The sequence below is a fragment of the Lampetra fluviatilis genome, chromosome 10, assembly GCF_964198595.1.
Source record: "Lampetra fluviatilis chromosome 10, kcLamFluv1.1, whole genome shotgun sequence".
Classification (NCBI taxonomy): domain Eukaryota; kingdom Metazoa; phylum Chordata; class Hyperoartia; order Petromyzontiformes; family Petromyzontidae; genus Lampetra; species Lampetra fluviatilis.
The window spans coordinates 10,033,855-10,054,410 of NC_136284.1; the positions used below are offsets into that span (position 1 = coordinate 10,033,855).

General features: G+C 47.6%; 2 protein-coding genes across 4 annotated transcripts in view; both read right to left on the bottom strand.

Annotated features, from left to right (window-relative positions):
- Positions 1–3,381, bottom strand: part of LOC144934554 (sodium channel protein type 2 subunit alpha-like) — a 58,554-nt gene extending 55,173 nt beyond the window's left edge. For all 3 annotated transcript variants that reach the window (XM_078860475.1, XM_078860474.1, XM_078860473.1), the window contains exons 1-3: positions 3,306–3,381; positions 1,543–1,671; positions 348–439 (exon numbers count right to left, since the gene is read on the bottom strand). In XM_078860475.1, coding sequence (XP_078716601.1) covers positions 348–439; positions 1,543–1,671; positions 3,306–3,367 — 283 coding nt within the window. In that variant the 5' untranslated portion in view covers positions 3,368–3,381. The remainder of the gene's footprint in view (positions 1–347; positions 440–1,542; positions 1,672–3,305) is intronic.
- Positions 3,382–3,497: 116 nt separating this feature from the next.
- Positions 3,498–13,262, bottom strand: LOC144934398 (sodium channel protein type 3 subunit alpha-like). Its single transcript, XM_078860118.1, has 3 exons — positions 12,924–13,262; positions 4,450–4,622; positions 3,498–3,510 (listed from the first exon to the last, which is right to left on the bottom strand). The coding sequence occupies exons 1-3, from the start codon at positions 13,182–13,184 to the stop codon at positions 3,498–3,500; spliced, it is 447 nt and encodes a 148-aa protein (XP_078716244.1). The 5' UTR covers positions 13,185–13,262.
- Positions 13,263–20,556: the final 7,294 nt, after the last annotated feature.

A 20,556-nucleotide genomic window follows, 5' to 3' on the forward strand; every position in this document is an offset into this window, starting at 1 on the left:
GGCGTAAAATGCATGCATATATCTATAACATTACAAAAGGGCAGCCCGTCCTACAGACAAAGATCCCCGTATAGCATTCCATAGGCTCTTGGGGCAAGTTATGTTAGCGAGTACCTACAAAAAGGCTGCTACGGCACACGAGGGGGTGGTGTGGCCAGTACCACGCCCGGCCGCCTTTGTGTCGCTGATGTTGACGTTTACACATCACACCAGCTACCCATTTCAAGGCTGAGTCAATCTTGGGGAGGCTATATGGGAGATCTGTGTCTTTGCATCTGTACACGTGCATGTGTGGATGATTCTTGCCCGAGCCGAAAATGTGTGATGTGGAGGGAACACACACACACCTGGAACCACGGAAATGGTTTTCAACGCCCTCATCACTCGGAACATCCGCAGTGCTGACAGATTTGCGAAACCTGGTATGCTGGTAAAACATCTGAAGAGGCATTACGGAGTGGGGTGGGGGGACGGGAGTCAGGAGACTTAAAATACAAGCATTTGTCGCAGTCCATCGTGATATTTTGAAACGGTGTCCAATTTTGTCACTCGAAACTCACTCAATTGAAATGCAGTGCTTACTTTTTTTTCCAGTGCACACACTGAGCAAAGTAACTCTATCCCGGACTCTGCCTTGGGCACTCTCTTTCTCTCCCTCCGCAGGATGGGAAACACTCGAGGCAAAACTGAAATTCAGGTTTACTATGACACGGGGGATCACGGGCAAACTTACCATCTCAACAACGGACGCGGGGGGGGTGTTTAAGTGACTCAGAAAGTTGGAGGCACATTCTGAATATATATTTATACTAGGGGAATCCGATAAGCTATAAAGTTTTTTTTTTCACAGGTGTCCAGTTGGGGCGGGTCAGAACGTTACAAACAACACACAATGCAAAGTATAGGAAAGGTAAGCAAGTCAATGTCAAAAATGCAAAGTCATGTCCCGCGCTCAAATGAACATTAATGTGGTTCTCATCTCCCGTTTCCAACCCTGAACCAGTGGCGGAAATCACGCTTCATCTCCATAGCTCAGCCAGCATCGATATCCCCACAAAGTGATACTCATTCTGTCGACCCCAGATGGATAATGGGCTGAGTCATGCCCCAACCAGAATTTTAACTCGCTCTACAGCTGTATCGCTGGCCGGTTATGTTAAATGTAACCATACTAAAATGTATTGCCTTGGTTTTACATTTCATTTTGGATAAATTTCAGATCTAAAATAAATACATACTTTTGTTCTAATCGGTTGGACTGCCATGTGACACGTGTTCGTAGCAAGGCACGTGGGAACATGGGACCCCGAGCATCTGGCTGAAAAAGTGACTAGACGAATCTCGTAAGTAGTTCTGCGACATCCGCTCCCGCGAGAAGTTCTCTAACACGATGCATTTGTACGCGAGACTCGCGAATGGACACTTTTGTTTCACGACATCGAAAGCATAATTGGGATAGAACTGGGGAGAAACGGACGAACAAAATCCGACAAGAAACAAAGTAAAGCTTTGAGATGGGCAATGCAGGCGGTGACCACTCACGCGATGACAAGCACAGCCAAGTCCAGCCAGTTCCACGGGTCCCTCAGGTAGGTGAAGGCCCCGAAGAATAAGCCTCGAGCCAGAATCTTGACCAAAGCCTCGAACATGTAGATGGCGGTGAACACATACCTGCAGCGCCCCACGGCATGCGTCACGGACACAGACTTCCCTCCCCCCCCCCCCGTCGCTTCGAGGTCACGGTCAACTCCTTCAGGTCACGGGTCAAGCCTTCCTGTCACACGTCACCTTAGCCCTGAACCTGACCCCACACTGGCTCGGTAACAGGTAAAGGTGCAGCCCTGCGACGGCTTGCTCACGACACTGCTGGCGGAAGGGCCTCCGCTGGAGAGAGCTCTAGAGAACACCCCCAGAAAGTACTTTGGGGGTGCCACGGTGGCGAGATGTTAACTACCTCGCCTGGTATACAGGAGGTCGTAGGTTCGATCGCGACCCTGACTTGTATTTTTGACGATCGCCGGACTGACACAGCCTTTAGACCGGTGCTTGCACGCACTTTTCGCCGGATCGCACTGGATACACGTGCAGTATTTTCAGTATTTAAGTTGTATGTAGTGTATAATGTACTGTATATAATATTTGTTTTTGTCACGCTACACGGTGCCAATCGCCGGACTGGTAAACAGCCTTTGGAGCGTTTTTGCCGGTTTTGCCGGATCGGCCCGGGACAGCCGGATTATAATCGATGATCAAACTGTGTATACATATATATATATCACATCTGAGTATAGCTGCATCTTAAGAGGCTGTACAAAAAAAGTGGAGCATCAACTGGGCACCACCGACAACAGGGAGAGACGCGTGTTTACACGCCCACACAATCAGACGCACAAAAGCACGCAATCGCATACACGCTTCAAGAAACCAAGACACCGGGGGATTCCCAATGGTCATTAACGCCCGTTCGTGTTCCAGCGGGTGGGTGGGTTACCAGCACCACTCAAAGACAACGATCCCCCTTAACAGACTGTTGGGGCAATTGCTGTTAGCGAGCACCTATGAAGGCCGGCACGGCACACGAGATGATGGGTGGCCAGCACCACGCCCGGTCGCATTTGTCTCCCTAGTTACGCTGTCTACACACCGCACTAGGTACTCATTTGAGGCTGAGTCGACCTATGGGAGGGCCCAGGACCGGTTCAGATAATCGTCACTGGTGTTGGCCGTGAGCGAGAATCGAACTCGGGTCGCCGGGTTCGTAGCGCAGCGCGCTAACCGCTGCACCACCGCTCCCTAGCAACACTTACACACCCACGCACGTCATACACCAGAAATCACGCGCTCGATAACACGCACAACAACAACACAATGATACACACAGAATCGTGCACGAACACAACAGCAATGACCGCCATTCGCCGCTAAGTGGTGGTGACGACACCACGGCGCTAGTGCCAGTCTAAGTGCACCTTGAGGGCACGTGAAGTGTCAAAGGCTCGCTGGCATGAGGTCACGGGACAGACCTGGGTGTTATGGGTTCACACGCAATTCCATACCTGTCAACCCATACGGTTTAGTCGTATTCTTGTACAGGGAAATTGAGCAAAAAAATATATATTTGTTTGTGTTTCTCCCTTGTGATGGGATTTTGTAGGATGAACGTTGAGATTTATGAGGGAACGGGGTCTGTATTAAAGTAGGAAATGATAAGGGATTGATAGGTATGCAATTCTGCACCAGGATACACTCATACACAATCACACACGCATGCGCATCCACCGACACACAACCACACACTTACTTACTCCACAACCTTCAGCTCTGTATTGATAGCCATGAAGACACAGTTGGTCAAAATGGTCGCCATGATGAGGATGGTGAATAATGTATGGACGGAGCTAAGGATTGAAGGCGGCGGTGGTATTTTCACACAACAAACACGGCACACGACATCTGTGTGCCTCGAACCAACACAGCCCACAGCAGCAGCACGCTGCCTATAGCAGGCGACTGCAATGGACAAGGCAGACCGCGCAAGAGCAATGCCATTTGAGCTTCGTGGAAATCGGTAAGTGTAAATAAGTCGCACGCCGTGTGGAATTGGTGTTGGTACTTGTGACCCCGGATGCTGCATGGCACATGTGGGTGCTTGGCAGACACCAGTGATAGTTTGCAGTTGGAATATTACGTTTAAATACTACGGTGCTTTTTTTTTCTTCTACACACGATTCCTTGGGCCGATTGATGCGTATCTTGTCCCAGTTAAAATGTTACTTATCATTTTAACGTTACTCCCGATAGCAGTAGCTCTGGCAGAGGATTTGTGTGATGTCTCTTAACCCGGCGATGCTACATATAGCCAACAGGGTATGTGAGTGTCAGAAACGAACTGCTCGTCACCATTTTTCGATGTAAAGCTTTCGTGACTGCAGGGATTCATCTTCTTGGTTCTTTCGGTAAAGTCACGTAGAAGGAAAATAATAAAATAATAAAAATAAAACATAATAAAATAATTCTCACGACGTTTCGGCCACGACGGCTGCTTGCGTTGTGGCCGAAACGTCGTGAGAATTATTTTATTATGTTTTATTTTTATTATTTTATTATTTTCCTTCTACGTGACTTTACCGAAAGAACCAAGAAGATGCTCGTCACCAGCAGCCGTTATCTTGCCTACGCACTGCTCGACGAAGACCTCGCCAGCGCTGGATCTATCCACTGCTGGGCGAAGGAGCAAAACCACAATCCCTGTAAAATGTCACATATCAATAACGATCCCTAAGCAAATTACTCTTACGCAGATATTTCTTGGACGTACAATTTTGGGAGGAAAAAAAAACCATCCTGGGTCAGAAGACAGTAACACGCACGTGTGTTGTTATATGCTTCACCTGTGAAAAGATACGGGTAGGTGTCAAACGAATGCGTGGCACGGCGAACCACACACACAAAGCGTCTTTGCAAATGCAATAGCGATCGTCGGCCTTCAGCAAAAGAGGATATGAGTGAGTGAGGATCTTGATAGATATTCTCCTAATGGGGTTGAACACTGTGAAGAGACAAAGCGCCTTGCAGGCATTAAACCTGAAGATGGTCTTGCCCTTGTTGAGAACCAAAAACGTCTGCAAGAGAAGCAGATAACAGCGACATTAGGCGCAGCTGCGCTCCACAGCATGGAGCAGACGGTTACAACAATTAGCGGTGATTCATCATCTCAATAACCAAAGCATCCCACGACTCTGAGCATGGCAAGTGTATAGCGTTAATCGGTTCATCACGGAACATCTGGCAATCCAGCAGGATTTGTTGAGCAAGCTGCACGCTGCTGATGAGAACCAAAAAAGGTGAAAACCAGGCAAGCGTTTGTTTCTTTGTTTAAACAAATGCTGCTGGACATCGTTGGTCTGGGAAGCCCATAGGCTGATGGACTGAAACCTCTTAATCTTTTATGTGGAGATTTGAGTAAAATACAGGTAGTCCCAGACTTACGATGGGGTCCGACTTACGATATTTCGATCTTACGATGGCGATATCGATACGACAAAATTGTTGAATATTTTACATTTCGCGAGGCAGGCAAACGCAGCAGCGTACGAGGTACGATGCTTGCTGTACGTTGGAACGCTGCCGGGATGTGCGCATCTCCCACCTTGTATGGTGATGCCTCTCACTCTCACCAGCGGTCGACGGAGTTAAGTGGTCACGATGTTAGCGCGTGTATTTTTTTCTGTGTTTTTGTGTTCCAGGTGAGTACAGTACAATATGATACGTTACGACACGTTCAATGAATGTATGATACGTAGCTTTAGCGATTTCATTTTAGGGTTACCACGATAAGATACATACGTTCAATGCATGTTTAAAGTTTTTATAGCAGATAGGATTGTTTCCTGAAAAAAACTTTCTATGAAATTGCAGTTCAGGTAGGTATGCTGAGAATTTACCTTGTTTTTTACTTTAAATTTGACTGTGCAATACAGTATTGTAATTAATAAATACATACAGTATATAGTTTATACAGTACGGTACTATAAATTGCTCTGTTTTGCTAAATTATCACCATTCTTTAAGACTCCTGGGTAGGCTTGGCCATTTTCGACTTATGATATTTTCGACTTACGATGGGGTCGTCGTAACGCATCTCCATCGTAGGACGGGGACTACATGTATATGTAATTGCCTTACGGTGCTATACCTTCTCACGTGCTCTGAAATAAAGGTGTCCTTCATATGATGATCCAACATTTGTGTAATCTTCATAGTCAGACACATTCTGAACTAAATGAACATCCAAATTTAATATAATTCGATTTTCGTTACGTTTTTGTGCAGTCATTGATCGGGCTGAGAACATCAACTCACTGCACTTATGGACCAGGTTTAATTACTCAGATTCAATCCCAGGATCTCAGCTATGCCAGGGCTCACAAGGACCGTTCAACAGTGTGGTGCTCCGATTTCAACCACAATTTGTAGATTGTCGGTGATAAAAACAGGATTGGTGAAATGTCACGTGCCCCTCCATTGTTGGATAGAGAACGGGTAAAATGTGTTGTATTTGCATGAGTTAATCATAAACTTGATACTGTCATTGGATACACTATATAGCCAGTGTATTCTCCAAAACCGTACGGCACACTCACGTAACCGGTTTCAGTTGTTGGATGACATAGGTGCTCCTGCAATCACGTGGTAACGTCTATCCACACAGTTCAAAGAGACATTTTCTTCTTGTTAATGTTATTTACGTTTTCCACAATGACGCTAACGATGATTTCGAGTTATGTATGACACTACTATTCTGCGTTGAACTAGGACCCTATAGCGTAGAGAGAGTATCCTTTCCTTTAATATCAGCAGTTCGCCAGCATTGATTAAAGGAAGCTTGTCCTGAGCTGCTTATGGCACACTGTGTGTAGAAGCTTATCCAGAGTTTTGCTTTTATTGCACAAATGCCGATGACATGCACTCCCAGAAGGCCGTGCGGCGGATAGTTAGTGTAAAAAAAAACATCAATGGGTTCCACATCATGGGACCTCCTTTGCCAACACCAAAATAAGAGAATAGGGTTTTCCCCTTTTTTCTGGAAACAAAACAGGTGTTAAGATGTTAAAACACCAAACGGAAACCTTTTACAAGGAATCATGTCTGCATTAACCACAATGCTTGTGGTCACAATGCAAACAAAAAACACGCTGATAATATATGCATTGTCCTTGAAACATGATTCCTTGTAAAAGGTTTCAGTTTAGTGTTTTAACATCTTAACACCTGTTTTGTTTCCAGAAAAAAGGGGACAAATCTATTCTCATCTATGGGTTCCTTTTTGCCAGTACCAAGACAATGAAAACGGGAACAGGCTTTACCTTTTCCAGAAATATTGTTCAAATACCAAATCGACACCTATCGCAAGGCACCAAGTCTGTCTTAACCACACATGCGTGTGGTTAAACATGCAAACAAACCTGCTTTGACAATACATGCATTTAATTGCGTTTGTTTTACGTGGAGAGACGGGCATGTGAAGGAGACGTCTTGTATTTGATTTGTTACACAGCTGATGGTCGTGGTGCGTGACAGCAGTTTTGGGTGGGTGGGGGGGACAACTTTGCCTTGGGGTTTCAAGTCTCGGGTGATATATGCAGGTTGACTAATTTATAATTGGAACGCAAAGGGAACGTGTGGTTATCATGGTGATTGATGATAATGATGTCGTCGACCCAGTGCTGTGTTCTGGCCAAACCAGTTCGGGGAATTGATCACACTATCCGGTGATGCTGATCTATTTTTTTACCAGGTAAGGCCCATTGAGCTATGGAGGTCTTTTTCAGAAGCGACCTGGCCACAAATGATAGCTCAACCAAGTAGCTTATCACGTATACATGTATAGCAGCCTAATACGCTAACGCATGGTGAAGGATGGTCAAGTAACCCCCATGACCCAGATGTGCCGTGATGGGCTGTAAAACTATATCATTAAAATCACTCTCTTGATAGCCTTTGGGTAACGACATTGTAAACACAGCAGGATTTGTTTCATCACCAAAATAAAAAAATATAAAAATATTTCGGCCCATGAACCAAAGAGCCTTATGGTCCAATGTCTCACAACCACGCACTGCTGATGAAACCAGGTCAAGGTTTGCCTGCATTTGCCAAATTCTGCTCAAGAAATTCTGCTTCAGAATCTGGCTGATGGACATCAAGGTTGTTCAATCTTCATGTGATGCAATATCTCTCTCTCTCTTGGGCAGGTCCTTGGGTGAAACGTGCCCCATCCACTGATCTTTACCCCCCCCCCCCCATCCTGTCACCTGCCTCCTGACCCCACCCGGGCCCCTTCATAAAGCAGAATTTTTGTTTATCTGCCTCATGGTCTCTTTCCCAACATCCGTCCTTCCAGTTTCCATCAACAAGCGTTCACCTTTGAAAACTCTTGATCACGTGTCTGATCAACAACGATCGCCTTTTCTGGGCTGTGTTCCAGTCACTCTTTGCATTACTCTCAATCCAAATGAATTGCTCCATTTGATAGCAAAACCCACGAAGAAAATAACAACATATGACGTAGCATATCCCCATCCATGTTATAGATACATGGGCCGAACTGAGATGTTGAGCGGCTGGAGAGCGTCTCGTGTATGTTCAGTGTCGTGTGAGACATTCAAGCCTGGCACGCACGTGCTCATAGGCCTGGGGGCGAACAGACTTTGGGTAAACAACCAGGGAGTGTTATTCACCAGGCCATGAAGCCCCAGTTTAAGTTGAAGGTTCAATAATCCACTACTGGTGTCTCATTATCAATAAAATTTAATATCCCAAATGCGACGTTACCAATCATGTGAATTTAAGCCCCCCTCGCAACCCCTCACCCCTCTCGCATCGTGGCCTGCCCTCCATGCGAAAAAGTGCATTTACGTTCGTGAAGGTCCTACGAATCCATTGGTAGGGAGGGGGCAGCTCTCAAGGGTGCAGGCGGTGCAACTGCACGGGAGCCCATGGTCTGGAGGGGCCTAGGATACGAAGAGGGAGCTAATTGAGGAGGGGGCCCTGATTAATTCATTTCACACCTGGGCCCACAGCAAGCACGCTACGCCACTACAATCGACAGGATATTAAACAAATACATCGAAATACTGGATGCGGACTATCAAGTGAATGTTATAGGTGTAAACAGGTAGATGAGATTGTGCTGCAGTGGGAAGGAGACGTGTAAGATGGAGGTGGGCAGGTTATCGAGACATGCATTCATGACTTGGTGGTGGTGATACAACTAACAGTATCCATCTAAAAACGTGTCGACTGTTAAATATGAAGACTTAAAGCCAGACGGTGGCAATGATTGGACTGTAGGAGTGGTCCTTGAATGATCTGCCACCTACATAGCACGGAGAAGAACAAAAAGCCAGATTGTGGTGGTGGTGACGATGATGATTATGATACCCTAAGAGCAGACCTTGCAGGTCGGGTGGTCACCTTTGCAACAATTGTGTGACCTGGGAGATGTCACCATTCCTTGCGATGGCAAGGAATGGTGACATCGACGGCACTGACAGCGAGGACCTTTTGACCTTGAGTTTAAAACTGACCTGCAACTCAAAACTCAATGTTTATTATTTTCTCTTATTTACGTTTCCCGTTTACTGACGTTCTCCACTTTTAAGTACAAATAAACCAAGCATCAACGCACGCGTTTTTGTTTGTGAAACTGGAAAGCATGCACGCCTCGAGGTGTGAGCCACGTCTGGCATTTGAGACACTGCCGCTGCTGTGGCTGCTGCTTCTGCTATTCGTACCACGTGTCCTTTATGTTGGCTCCCCATTGTGTTTCGTAGCCACGAGCCGTGGGCTTGTATACCGAGACTGCCCCGAGGCGCGCGAGTGCCACGTGCGTTCGCGTTACGACGCCCAGAACAATGCGTCACTGCCGTCACCTGTGACAAGAATGATCTGTATTGTTATTATTAAACCCCTTACACCTGCCCAAAATTAGGGAAGTTCTCGCTGAACGCGTGTCCCCACAGCACGGTTTTTTTTGCCATAACCCGGTTCTTACACACATTGTGGAACGCGCCCGCTATAACGCGGAATGCACCCGTCATAATGTGATTTCTGAGTGATCCACGGTGAACTACTTCCTTGAGATACGCATAATTATACAGTAACGAGGCTGAAAACTTGAGTTTTTTGTCCCGCCATCTCACTGTGTGTGCATACATCGTATCTCGCCAAACTTGATCGTTTCGTTAATTATGGGCAAATAGTTTTCGCTTAACGCAAAGCTTTTGAGGAACGCATCTACCGCGTTAAACGAGGAATTACTGTACATTAGAAAGCAAAAGAAAAAACAACCTCCCCCACCTGCTTCCAGCAAGCCTGTCCCTGCATGTGTCGAAGATCAATATTTGTTACCGGCAAATGTTGAGCGACGTAATATGGACCCATTTCTCGCACGCTGCCTCGGTGACCAAACGGAGGGAAACTCGCAAGATATGGAGTGGTGAAATCTGATCGTGTGCGGGCACTAAATGGATTGTTGCATCACAGGACCGTGCGAAAGTGATGGTTTCAGGAGGACTTAATCCAGCAGTGGATAGATAATTAATGATGACAACTAAGAAAAAATCGCCCTGAATATCCACTCTAAATCTTCAGATCTCGTAAGCGCAGCACGACTCAGCCATCTTGCGACTTGAATTTGAGATTCACTTGAATTACGTGACATTGTATGCTTGGGTTAGGCTAGGAGATGAAAATTCAGCAATGAGCTCAGTCCATCTCTATTGAATATATTGGGTGTCTCTGTGCATTCAATCTATTTTTGCAGAGCATTGAGTGTTGCCTCTTTATACTTCAGGCTTTCTCTGAGAACTCTGGTTTCCTCCACATATGAAAAGCGTATTAATGGAATTGTCCGAAAATCCCAAGACACGGACCATCTTGACGAAAAAAGTATTGAAACTCTCAGGCTTTCCTGGTGGAATAACAATCATTAATACTGTACTTTACTAACAAAAGCTGGATCACATTGGCCAAGTAGTCACTCTAGGCCTGGTGGAAATTTTTTAAAGTAGTGACACCACACCAATGGAGTATGAATTGTGTGGCTCAAGGGTTTCATAATGACCGTGTCAAAGATACCGAGGTCCTGGGGTTAAATTGGGGTTTCAGCAGGCAGTGATTTAATGGGACTCTCATGAGTAACAAATGGTTGGTCTCAGCCTGGTCACCGATGACTGCAGAACAAAAACATCAGAATACTAAACCTATAATCTTGATTTGCATCTTTCGTGACTGCAGGAATCCATACTCTTTAGTTCAAAGTCACGTAGGTAGAAAAATAAAATGAAAAATAATATATCACTTATATTTTATTTTTCTACCGATGTGACTTTACCGAAAGAACCAAAGAGTGCTATTAAACTATACTAAACTATGTTTTATTTTACCAGGTAAGACTCACTGAGCTATATTGCCTTGTTTCAGAAGCGACCTGGCCACAAATGATAGCTCAACGAAATCGCTCATCACGTGGACATTTATAGCAGCCAAATACTCCAAACGCATTTTATCGACGATGCTTAATCAAGAATTTTCTTGCTTTAAGCACAATCAAGTTTGGTTTGATTGACACGAGACTTGAACACATCTATAGGGACATCAGAAGTAGTTTTGTGAGGTCATCTTCCAGGACCGTTGTCTAACACTGGGTGATGCACTGCTTTCTGCGAGAGTCGCAAATTTTTATATATTTTTTTCACACAAAATCAACATCAAGCTGACAGCTCAAAAAGGAAGGTAATTGGGAGAAGGGTCATACAAAATAAACTAAACTTAACTAAACTAAAAAGTATTTGTTCTGAGCACAATGATTAATTTACGAAGCAGTACTTCTGGCAGGTGCATGGGTGAAGGGCACAGATTCCGATCAGTGTCAGCCTGCTGCTGCTGCCACTTCCGCTACTGCTTCCACTTGCTGCTGCCTACTCCTGCTGCTGCTGCCACTGCCGCTGCTGCTTCCACTTGCTGCTACCTACTCCTGCTGCTGCCACTTCCGCTGCTGCTTCCACTTGCTGCTGCCTACTCCTGCTGCTGCCACTTCCGCTGCTGCTTCCACTTGCTGCTACCTACTCCTGCTGCTGCTGATATTGCTGCTGCTGCTGCTGCTTCTTGTACCGCTGTTTTTACTTTACTGCCGCCAATTTTACCTGTTGCGCTTACTCAACTTCCTCGGAGTCCACAAGGGCATGAAACTGAAATTTTGCCTGCTGCTCGTATGCGTGCGCAGTTCGGGATTCCACGAACCGCAGTCCTCGCGACCCGCTCCTGTCGCCTTTCCATGTGTTTCCCATCCCATGAATACAATTAAATACAAATTAAGTCGTTGCGAGCTCCACGTGCCCGATGGTTTGTAAACACGCCCCACGGCACTACAGAGCACGCTGATTTCAATATAAAGGATTGCAATTTCAAATCAACGTCACGTGGCACAAAGACAAAGATCCCATGTTGCAGTATTTAACAGACTGCCGGGCTAAGTGCTGTTAGCGAGCAGCTATGAAGGCCGCTTCGAGAGGTTGAATGGCCAGCATCACGTCCGGTCGCCTTTGTCTCCCCAGCGGTGATGTTTACATATCGCCCCGGGTCCACTCCGTATTTGAAGGCTGTCAGAGACGTCCCTAGCTGTTAGCGAGCACCTATCATTAACATTTCAGCCATAACAGATGCTCGTTAACAACAGAGACTGGGGATAATTGTCTTTGCTGTACACTCGTACAACCAGGGCTGATGTTCAGGTCTGTTCGGGTCAACAACCCGGATATATGTATACACCCGACACACCGCATCAAGTATACCACCCGTTACTTCCAGTAACCCCCGGAAAATATTGCCCTCTGGATTCAACAAGCAGCGGTATGACGCAGTGTTCCTGTTCCACCGAGGCAGGCAATGAGTTCAATACCTGAGCATGTTCATCATTGTTATGGAAAATGTGTAACTGTCACTGAAGCTTGCATGAACCTCGCATGGTCAATCTGACCCAAAAATATTCAATTAGCACCATAATGCTCAATCAGCAGTCGATCACCAAACCGACGCCGGTGGCTGGAATGAATCACACACTCTCCCTTAAGAGGCGCTCGCTAACAGCACTGCACTTTTGATTCCGAGCCACTGCTCACATCAATTGCGAGTGACATCTAAACCGGCCATTGGCAGCACTATCAGCAACCAATACCGACCAGCGTGGTGAAGTATGACGAACAAAGTCCAGTGGTCAACACAGCATGGGAAGGCCTTTATCCTGCAGTGGAATTTGACATCACTCGTAGTAGTAGTAGTATTATTATTATTTTAACAGCAGTCACCCGCACCTCGAAACGTGCTCTATTGCTATCGATGCATATTGCAATGGAACGTACCATCTTGTTCCTGTAGTAGGGGTCCAGGTCCTCGAGCGGCTCCGAGATCATCTTCGGCGGAACCTCCCCATACACAAATGGCATGGTCCTGTCCGCCTCCAAGAAATTGAGCGGTTTCACCTTCTCAATCACCACGGTGGAATCTTTGTCTGCCTTGCGCTCCTTTTCCCAGGCGATCTGCTCCTCGATCCTGGCCACGGACTCCTTGGTGAAGTGGCGAAAGAAGCCGCTCGACTGGGGGATGCCGACCATGCAGGACATTGTGACAGATGGGTGGCGAGTGGAGCCACGAGCCTTGACTTTGTTGACTTTGTTGTTGTTGTTGTCCTCGTTGGGAGAGCCACGCGCGTAGTGATGGTTACAGCACCAGCACGTGTAGGGATGGAAGTCGTCTTGGTGGTGGTGATGGTAACATAGATGATGATGATGATACAAGTGATGGTGGTGAGACTGATGGTAATGATGATGTAGATGTTAGTGGTGAGGATAGAGATAATTACGACGATGAGAGTGGTTATGCAGTCGATGAGAGTGGAGATGATGATGGTGATGGTGATCGATCCTGCGCGTGCGAGCTTGTCGATGCTCACACTCGCTCTACGAATCTCCTTCCTCTTCTCAGCGTGATGCTGTGATCTATCCCTACGTCTTTTCTCCTGGAAGCCAGTGATGTGTCGTTAAAGAAAAGCTTCCTGGCGGTGCGCACGCAGGTCAGCTGTGGAGCGGAGTGAAAGGGTCCCCGTGGCATCGTCCGCCTCCCATCATCACGGTCCTCGTGCTCTGCTGTCGGGAAATATCAAACACAAACAACAACAACACCGCGGATTTACCGTTTAGATTGTTGTGGGCGAGACCGAGATGAGAATAACCTACGACCAAATCACCCAGAATGCGACCCATCTTGAAAAATATTGGCGGTTGAAGAGGCTTGAGCCTGCGTAGTGTTGCTATGGGAAGCCGCCTGGGAATATCATGAGTCGTGGCGTGAGGGCTGCGAGACAGCCGCGAGATGGCAGCACGGCGATAGATTCTTGAATATTTTGGTGCGGAGCTTTGAGTGTACCCCAACCCCCGCGTCCTTGTGCAATTGGCAAAACATCCCAATGTAGGAGGACCCCTCCTGCAAAACGAGTATTCAGGCTCGGGTGAGGGTTCTTGAATACAAAGGAAGGGCCGTGCTCACACCTTGATGAAACGGCCAAAAAAGCACATCGATGTGTGTGCGATGGTGATGGGGGCGCGGCGGGCGTGTGCGTTCACAACAAACAAACAACATCCGATGGACAAAAAGGACAACCGCGAATACGTGATTCGGGTCCTGTTAAACACACAGCCATTGTCCACATTTGAGTTAAATTGTATGTCGTTGTGGTATTACGGACGGGGTCGAGCAATAACGCGGTGGTTAGCGCACTGCGCTATACGATTAACCCGGGCTGCCACCAGAGTTCGACTGACGGTCACGGCTAGCATGAGTGTACGAGTGATATCCAAACCGGGATCCGGGTCTCCCCCATTCACTTAACCCGCACTGGCCAGCGTGGTGACGCGTGGATGAAATAATTTCCATGATCTACGCGACGTAGAAGGAGGCCTTCATTCAGCAGTGGAGTGGCGAAGCGCTCTAAATGTGAGCACGCACAAAACAATCGCAGCTTAAAATAAAACAGCAGTCTCTAACATCCTTTATAGAACCCATGTCAAACGTACACGCACGTCGTACGTATGTCACTGGCTGGGCTTAAACGTTCCGCAGTAATTCTAGCATCTCTCTTTCCCGACTACATCTTGCTTAAGATGGATCTGTGTCGCTGTTTGCAAAGCACACACGACCGCTTCTAATTAATACGACCGCTTCAAATGGACATTTCTCGCAGTAAGCGCTTTTGACAAATTTGTTTGCACACACGCGATGCTCTTTTACAATTCAATGTGGTTGATGATGGTTATAACAACATCATCATCATCACCACCATCATCATCCGCATCATTGCGCTCGACGTAAGGTCTATTCTAGTGTTGAGTATGGCACCAGAAATGTGTTCACGAGCTACGCGCATGTATGTGGCCAACCGTGATAATGTAATCGTAGGTGCCAATATCGAGCTCTGTTATCCACGAGAGAACTTCATGACAGAGCGGGAGAGAGTTCGTGTAGTAGTGTTAGAATTCCATTATCGAAGGTTTACTCCATGTGCCGTAAGGGCGACTGCGATGTTCTGAAACTCCAACCTTCTCGTCATCGGTGTGATGACAGCGACGACAGTCGAGGCAGGCTGCACAGGGACGTGGACACACGCTAGCCTACCCCTGTCCTGCACAGCACCCCGAGTCGCGGTGGCAGGCTGGGGGGAAGGGAACAATCGACTCAGGAGTGGCAATGACGGACACAAGAGACGCGCCCACGTTGCCGTGCTGCAGTGGCGGACACGAGGTGGTGGATGTGGACGCTCTGTTCCGTTTCGCGGTGTGATGACGAATGGAGCGGCCCGCGCGTGCACGCGCACGGTGCCGCAAGAAGGAATGCGATGCATCGACACTTCGAGTTTACAGCCACGGACAAAACGAAATTATCAAATATGCATCGTGTTGAAATTACAGGGGGCGGGGCGGGGGGGGGGCAATCGCACGTGTATTTGTCGTGCTGCAATGACGGATAACAGAGATACGCGTGTATTTCACACGCCTTCGTTAAGATGTACTTAACGAAGGCGCTTTACAAGGAATCAACAACGGTTCAATGTGTGTGAATGTAATGGTGGTAATGAGGGGCATGCAATAGATGAGTTGAAGCGATGGGGGCGAATCTGAGATGATGCGTAAATTTGGTGGAAAGCGACATTGATGAAGGTAAATGATGATGAATGGATTGAATAAATTGGGTTAATGAGTGAAAGCCAGATAATGAGACTATGAAGAGGGAAAAGTAACGGTGGCGGTTATGACGGGGGAGATTAAGGGGTCGTGGGGTGAACTGTGGGAAATAAGTGAGTTGTGAGTTATCGCGTTCCAATTGTTAACGTCAATACATACGCGCATGTATACACCGTTGTGCAACGAAGGATAATGCGTGAATTAGTAAGTGCATCTTGTTTCAATTACGTATTCAGAAAAAGTAACACACTCATATGTTAATGACAGATTCACAGTCGTAGATGACTGATTGCAATGACGGACATGGATGTGTTAGCATGTAGCTCGCGCTCGTCGCTGGCCTATCAATGTCGTATTGGCGTGCATATGTGTTTGACATATATTAGGTACTTACTAACAGTACTTGCCCCAACAGTCTGTTGAGGCTATACAGGGGATCTTTGTATTTGTAAATATATAGGTTCAGTCCTCTATTGGCTTCCTCGTCAAACTCTACATGAGGCGAATTCCTCGGTTGAATGATTATGGGGTTCGTACGTTAAATTTTGACTTAAAACTTTCGTGACTGCAGGAATTCATATTCTTGGTTCTTTCGGTAAAGTCACGTAGATAGAAAACAAAAATAAAATAAAAAAATAAAATTGAAAATGATAAAAGCTAAAAATTGCACGACGTTTCGATCGCAACACAAGCGGTCTTTACCGAACGAACCAAGAATATGGGTTCGTACGTTGTTTAGATTGCACAACAATCGCTCACTCAGTCACGGTGGGCTTTCCAAACCTTCGAGGACATTGTTCGCATTTCCATCGATCTGTCGTATTCACATCTTGTTGAAACGGCCGAAACACATTACTTTGGCATCTTCGTCACACAATTTCGCCAACATTCCATCGAAATTTGACTTCGTAAAGCAAACCGATGTTGTTTTGGCCGTGTCGAGTATTTCCCGTATCCTTAACGCGTAACTTTGGCGAACGACATGGTTCGATCTTGACGCAACAACAGCGGTGTCAAATTTACACGTTTCAGCCCTTTGCCAATTCACTGCTGGATGAAGGCCCCCCTCCCCACTGCGTGTCAGACATGGGAGTTGCTCGACCATACTTCACCCCGCTGGTCCGTGCGAGTTCGTCAACGGGTAGAGGGTAAGCCCAGGATCGGTTTAGATATCACTCGCCACTCACGTTGCCACGTGGTCAGCAATCAAACTGTGGCGTCACATCGCAGTGCGGTCACCACTGCGCCACCGCTCCCCCCGCATATTACACAGCGTGTACAAGACCATGTGCACGTGAAGGCGTCCTGTGAAGCATTCACGCGACGCGCATTCAAGTGCACGTTGCATGCCGCCGACGCGTCTGAAATGCAGCCTGCGTAGGGGCGGTCGTGACCGACTGCCGCAAAGTGTCGTGGTGCCACGGCAGACTTTGCAAGCTGGCGATCGTCGCTGAGTGATTTAAATAATTCCACCGACACTCCGCGGACGGGTCAGTGAGGCCGTTTCTTTACATGCGGCACGAACACAACGGGAGTCGATCTCGGCGCGGGGGTCGATTGGCTTAACTCAGAGTGCTTTGGTCAACCGAATGTTTAACACTGCTTTCGATTTCGCGCTGAACGCTTGCAAATGTATACCACCACCCAACAGCAGTCAACCAAGTCATTTGCCGCTTGGGAGTGGGACGATGAAGCGGATAAAAGGCAACGAGGATGACGATGCCATTGCATGCATTATTATCGTTCTGTCACTATTGCCATTAACAGCGTCTTCAATACCACTGCCATGACCATCCCCGCCACGTCTCAATCAACAGCAGGACCAAAGCAACAACACCGCTACTCTCTGCCGATACCGCCACCAGCACTATTCATACCACGCCCATTTACTATCACCACAGCCATTCGCGCTTCAACAATAATCATCACAAACATCATCACCACCAGCATCATTACCACCACCGCCCCCACAATCATTGTCACCATCACTGCCGTCAATTACTACTCCCACGATCACCACCACCGCCGCCCCTGCGACCACCACCACCACGAACTATATCAACACGTGCGTGTATGTGTGTAACTTTCATATAGCATGTCGGGCTCTTGGTCTACAACGTCCAGATTCTGGTCAGACCACGTTTAGCAGTTGCACGACCGGCTCCGTTCGGCTGATGAACCCTAAAGGGCACAGTCCCAAGTGTCTTGCCTTTTACAATTATCACGTGAGATCAAACATCTTTGGCGACATATCAATCGATCTTCCAGAGTTTTGTGCCGAGCGCGTCTGCGCCACTGCACAGGCGAGTACAACAGAGTACGATGCATCTCCACGTACAAATAAATGCGTCTTTTATCCCATCAGCCTGTTGACTCTGCACACCCGTATTGTCCATTCGCACGTGTTTCAACAAGCAAACTCTCGGCCGGTTTCGACCTTCTGGGTCTCATCAGCAGAGACAGACTGTTAAAACAAGTACCGCCGGGTTTCTACCAAATGTCATTGGCAAAAGCTCTCGATATCAACTATGGGGTGGCCCCTGTCGAACCCCCGCGAAAAATAAACGCGTAATAAGTTTTCATATATATTTTAAAAATGCAGCTGATGGTCGTGTGTAGACACAGCACGTGGGCTTACCTTGGGCAGGAGTCTCAGGAAAGCTTCCTTAAGTGCGCGCGTTGAAAGCAATTTATGTCACGAGCCGCGCATTGCATCCTTGTGTGCGCCAGGCGCTCCCAGACGTGACGGGCGTCATTCTCGTGAAGAGGCGTGATGCGAGGGGAGACCAGGGAGGGGGGGAGGGCGAGAGAGGAGAGTGGGAGGGGATAGGAGATGAAAGGAAGACGAGGCCGTGCTAACCGCACCACACACACGCGCTCGCGCCGCGCGCACTATTTACGAGAAAGGACTAATGCTGTACCCTGAATAATTGATACCGGTTTTATTTGCACGAGTTCACCATTTTCCCGAGCTTTAATCGTCGGTAAACATTGCGCGTCCGTCGTCCAATTTGCGTCCGCGATAGCGCGGCGCTCTCCTGCGCGATCTCGAATTTGCGAGTGTGATCAAAGGTGAAAGCGGGAGACGGTGCAGGGGAGGAGCGCCCGTGGCATTATCAGCAGCGTTGGAGTCGGCGTCTCCACCACCGCCCCCCCGTCCTGCGTTAGAACGCGCTTGTGCAGCGCTTATTCGCACCTTGCAGCAGCGCCGGCTACACACAGCTCAGACAGAATGCATCTGTCGCGAAGTAGAGTGGCGCAAAGGACGCTCGCTAACCACATCAAACTCACAGCCCGTCCTCTGTAGCCCCGATTTGAATGCGACAAACAACACGAGACAGCCCGGGACAGCCAGTCATTGCGCTCCCCGCGCGTTTGAGATGTGTGCGCCGTGTTTGGCGCGCTCGAGGTGGGTGTCAAATGCGTCTACAGCACAGCAAGGGAGTTCTATCGAAGTTTACCTACAGGTGGTAACACTGCGCCCTTTTCACAACGTAATGCGCTCCGACTGCACGGAACAGCGCAAATAACAATTACAGTGGCGCCACCCTTAACTAACGTGATCAGAAAACATAATCGAGTCTGGAGATTCCTTGATCGGGATTTGTTAACAACACCATGAGCGTTGTGCACGTGAGATAAAAAAAACACACACAAAACCCGCAGTAAACCCACGCATACTTGAGGCTAACCCTCCAAGCTCCACACAGATAGCTTCAATGATCCAATGATTGACTGCCATATCCTGTCCCCCTTGGAACCTGAGCCCACGGCGCCAGGTATTGTCAGACAGTCTGTGACAACACGTGAGCTGCTCTGTGCAGCGACGTGGCCCTGACGTCACCGCTGCCTCCCTCTTCCTCGTCTTTCCTGATCCTTTGCTCCAAATTTTTCGTTCCCTTTGCATTATTTTCCCATTACATCCAATTCTTCGTCGTCTCTCTTCGCTGGCCCGTTTTTTTCTTCTTCTACTTCTCGTTTTCCATGCGTGGCATCCTTGCATGTCTGTATGTTGAACTTCTTACGCAACCGTACGTAGCTAACCGTGCGAATCGGAGGTCATCGACTCTACTGCCCTTCCCGTGGTGTGGCCACGGCTCAGAAAGTTGCTCGTAGTTGTATAATGAAAGGACGTACGCATATATATATACACACACAATCATAACCAGATGTACGTCTCCTCATTTTACGTCGTGTCGTAAAGACGTCGTCACTTTATTAGTACCGCTACCTGATTTGCGTCGCCTCGACACACACTTACGTCGCTGACAGCAACCGCCCTGTACTCCACGGCTCAGAAAGTTTTTCTTATTTTATTATTTCCCTTCTACGTGACTTTACCGAAAGAACCAAGAAGACGTCCTGTACTCGTTTCTGTCGCCTCAGCCTTCGCCTCCACTACGATGCCTTCGCGCATGAACATATGTACTGGACTGCAGAGTACACCATATTATTTGAGGACGGTATTTTTGGAGATTTGACCGGTGCGGTGTGCGACGAGAGGGGGTCCGAGTTTGGTTGAACGTAAAAGTGTGTAGGACGGTGGTGAGGCCAGTGCTGTTGTATGGGGCCGAGTGCTGGGGCACAAGAAAGAGTGGGGACCAAGCTATGGCAGTCACAGAGATGAGGATGTTGCGGTGGATGTTGGGTTTAACAAGGAAGGGACAGGGGGTGAGAAATGAAGAAGTGAGAGGAAGATTCAAGGTGGTAGAAATTACAGAGAACACGAGAGAGAAAGGGCTGGTGTGGTGCGGTCATG

What these genes read in the sequence shown, in the direction of transcription:
- LOC144934398 (XM_078860118.1), bottom strand. Translation starts at nt 13,184, where the DNA reads ATGTCCTGCATGGTCGGCATCCCCCAGTCGAGCGGCTTCTTTCGCCAC. An exon ending in CCTACTACAGGAACAAGATG is followed by an intron (nt 4,623 to 12,923) that starts GTACGTTCCATT and finishes CTTCTCTTGCAG; the next exon opens with ACGTTTTTGGTTCTCAACAA.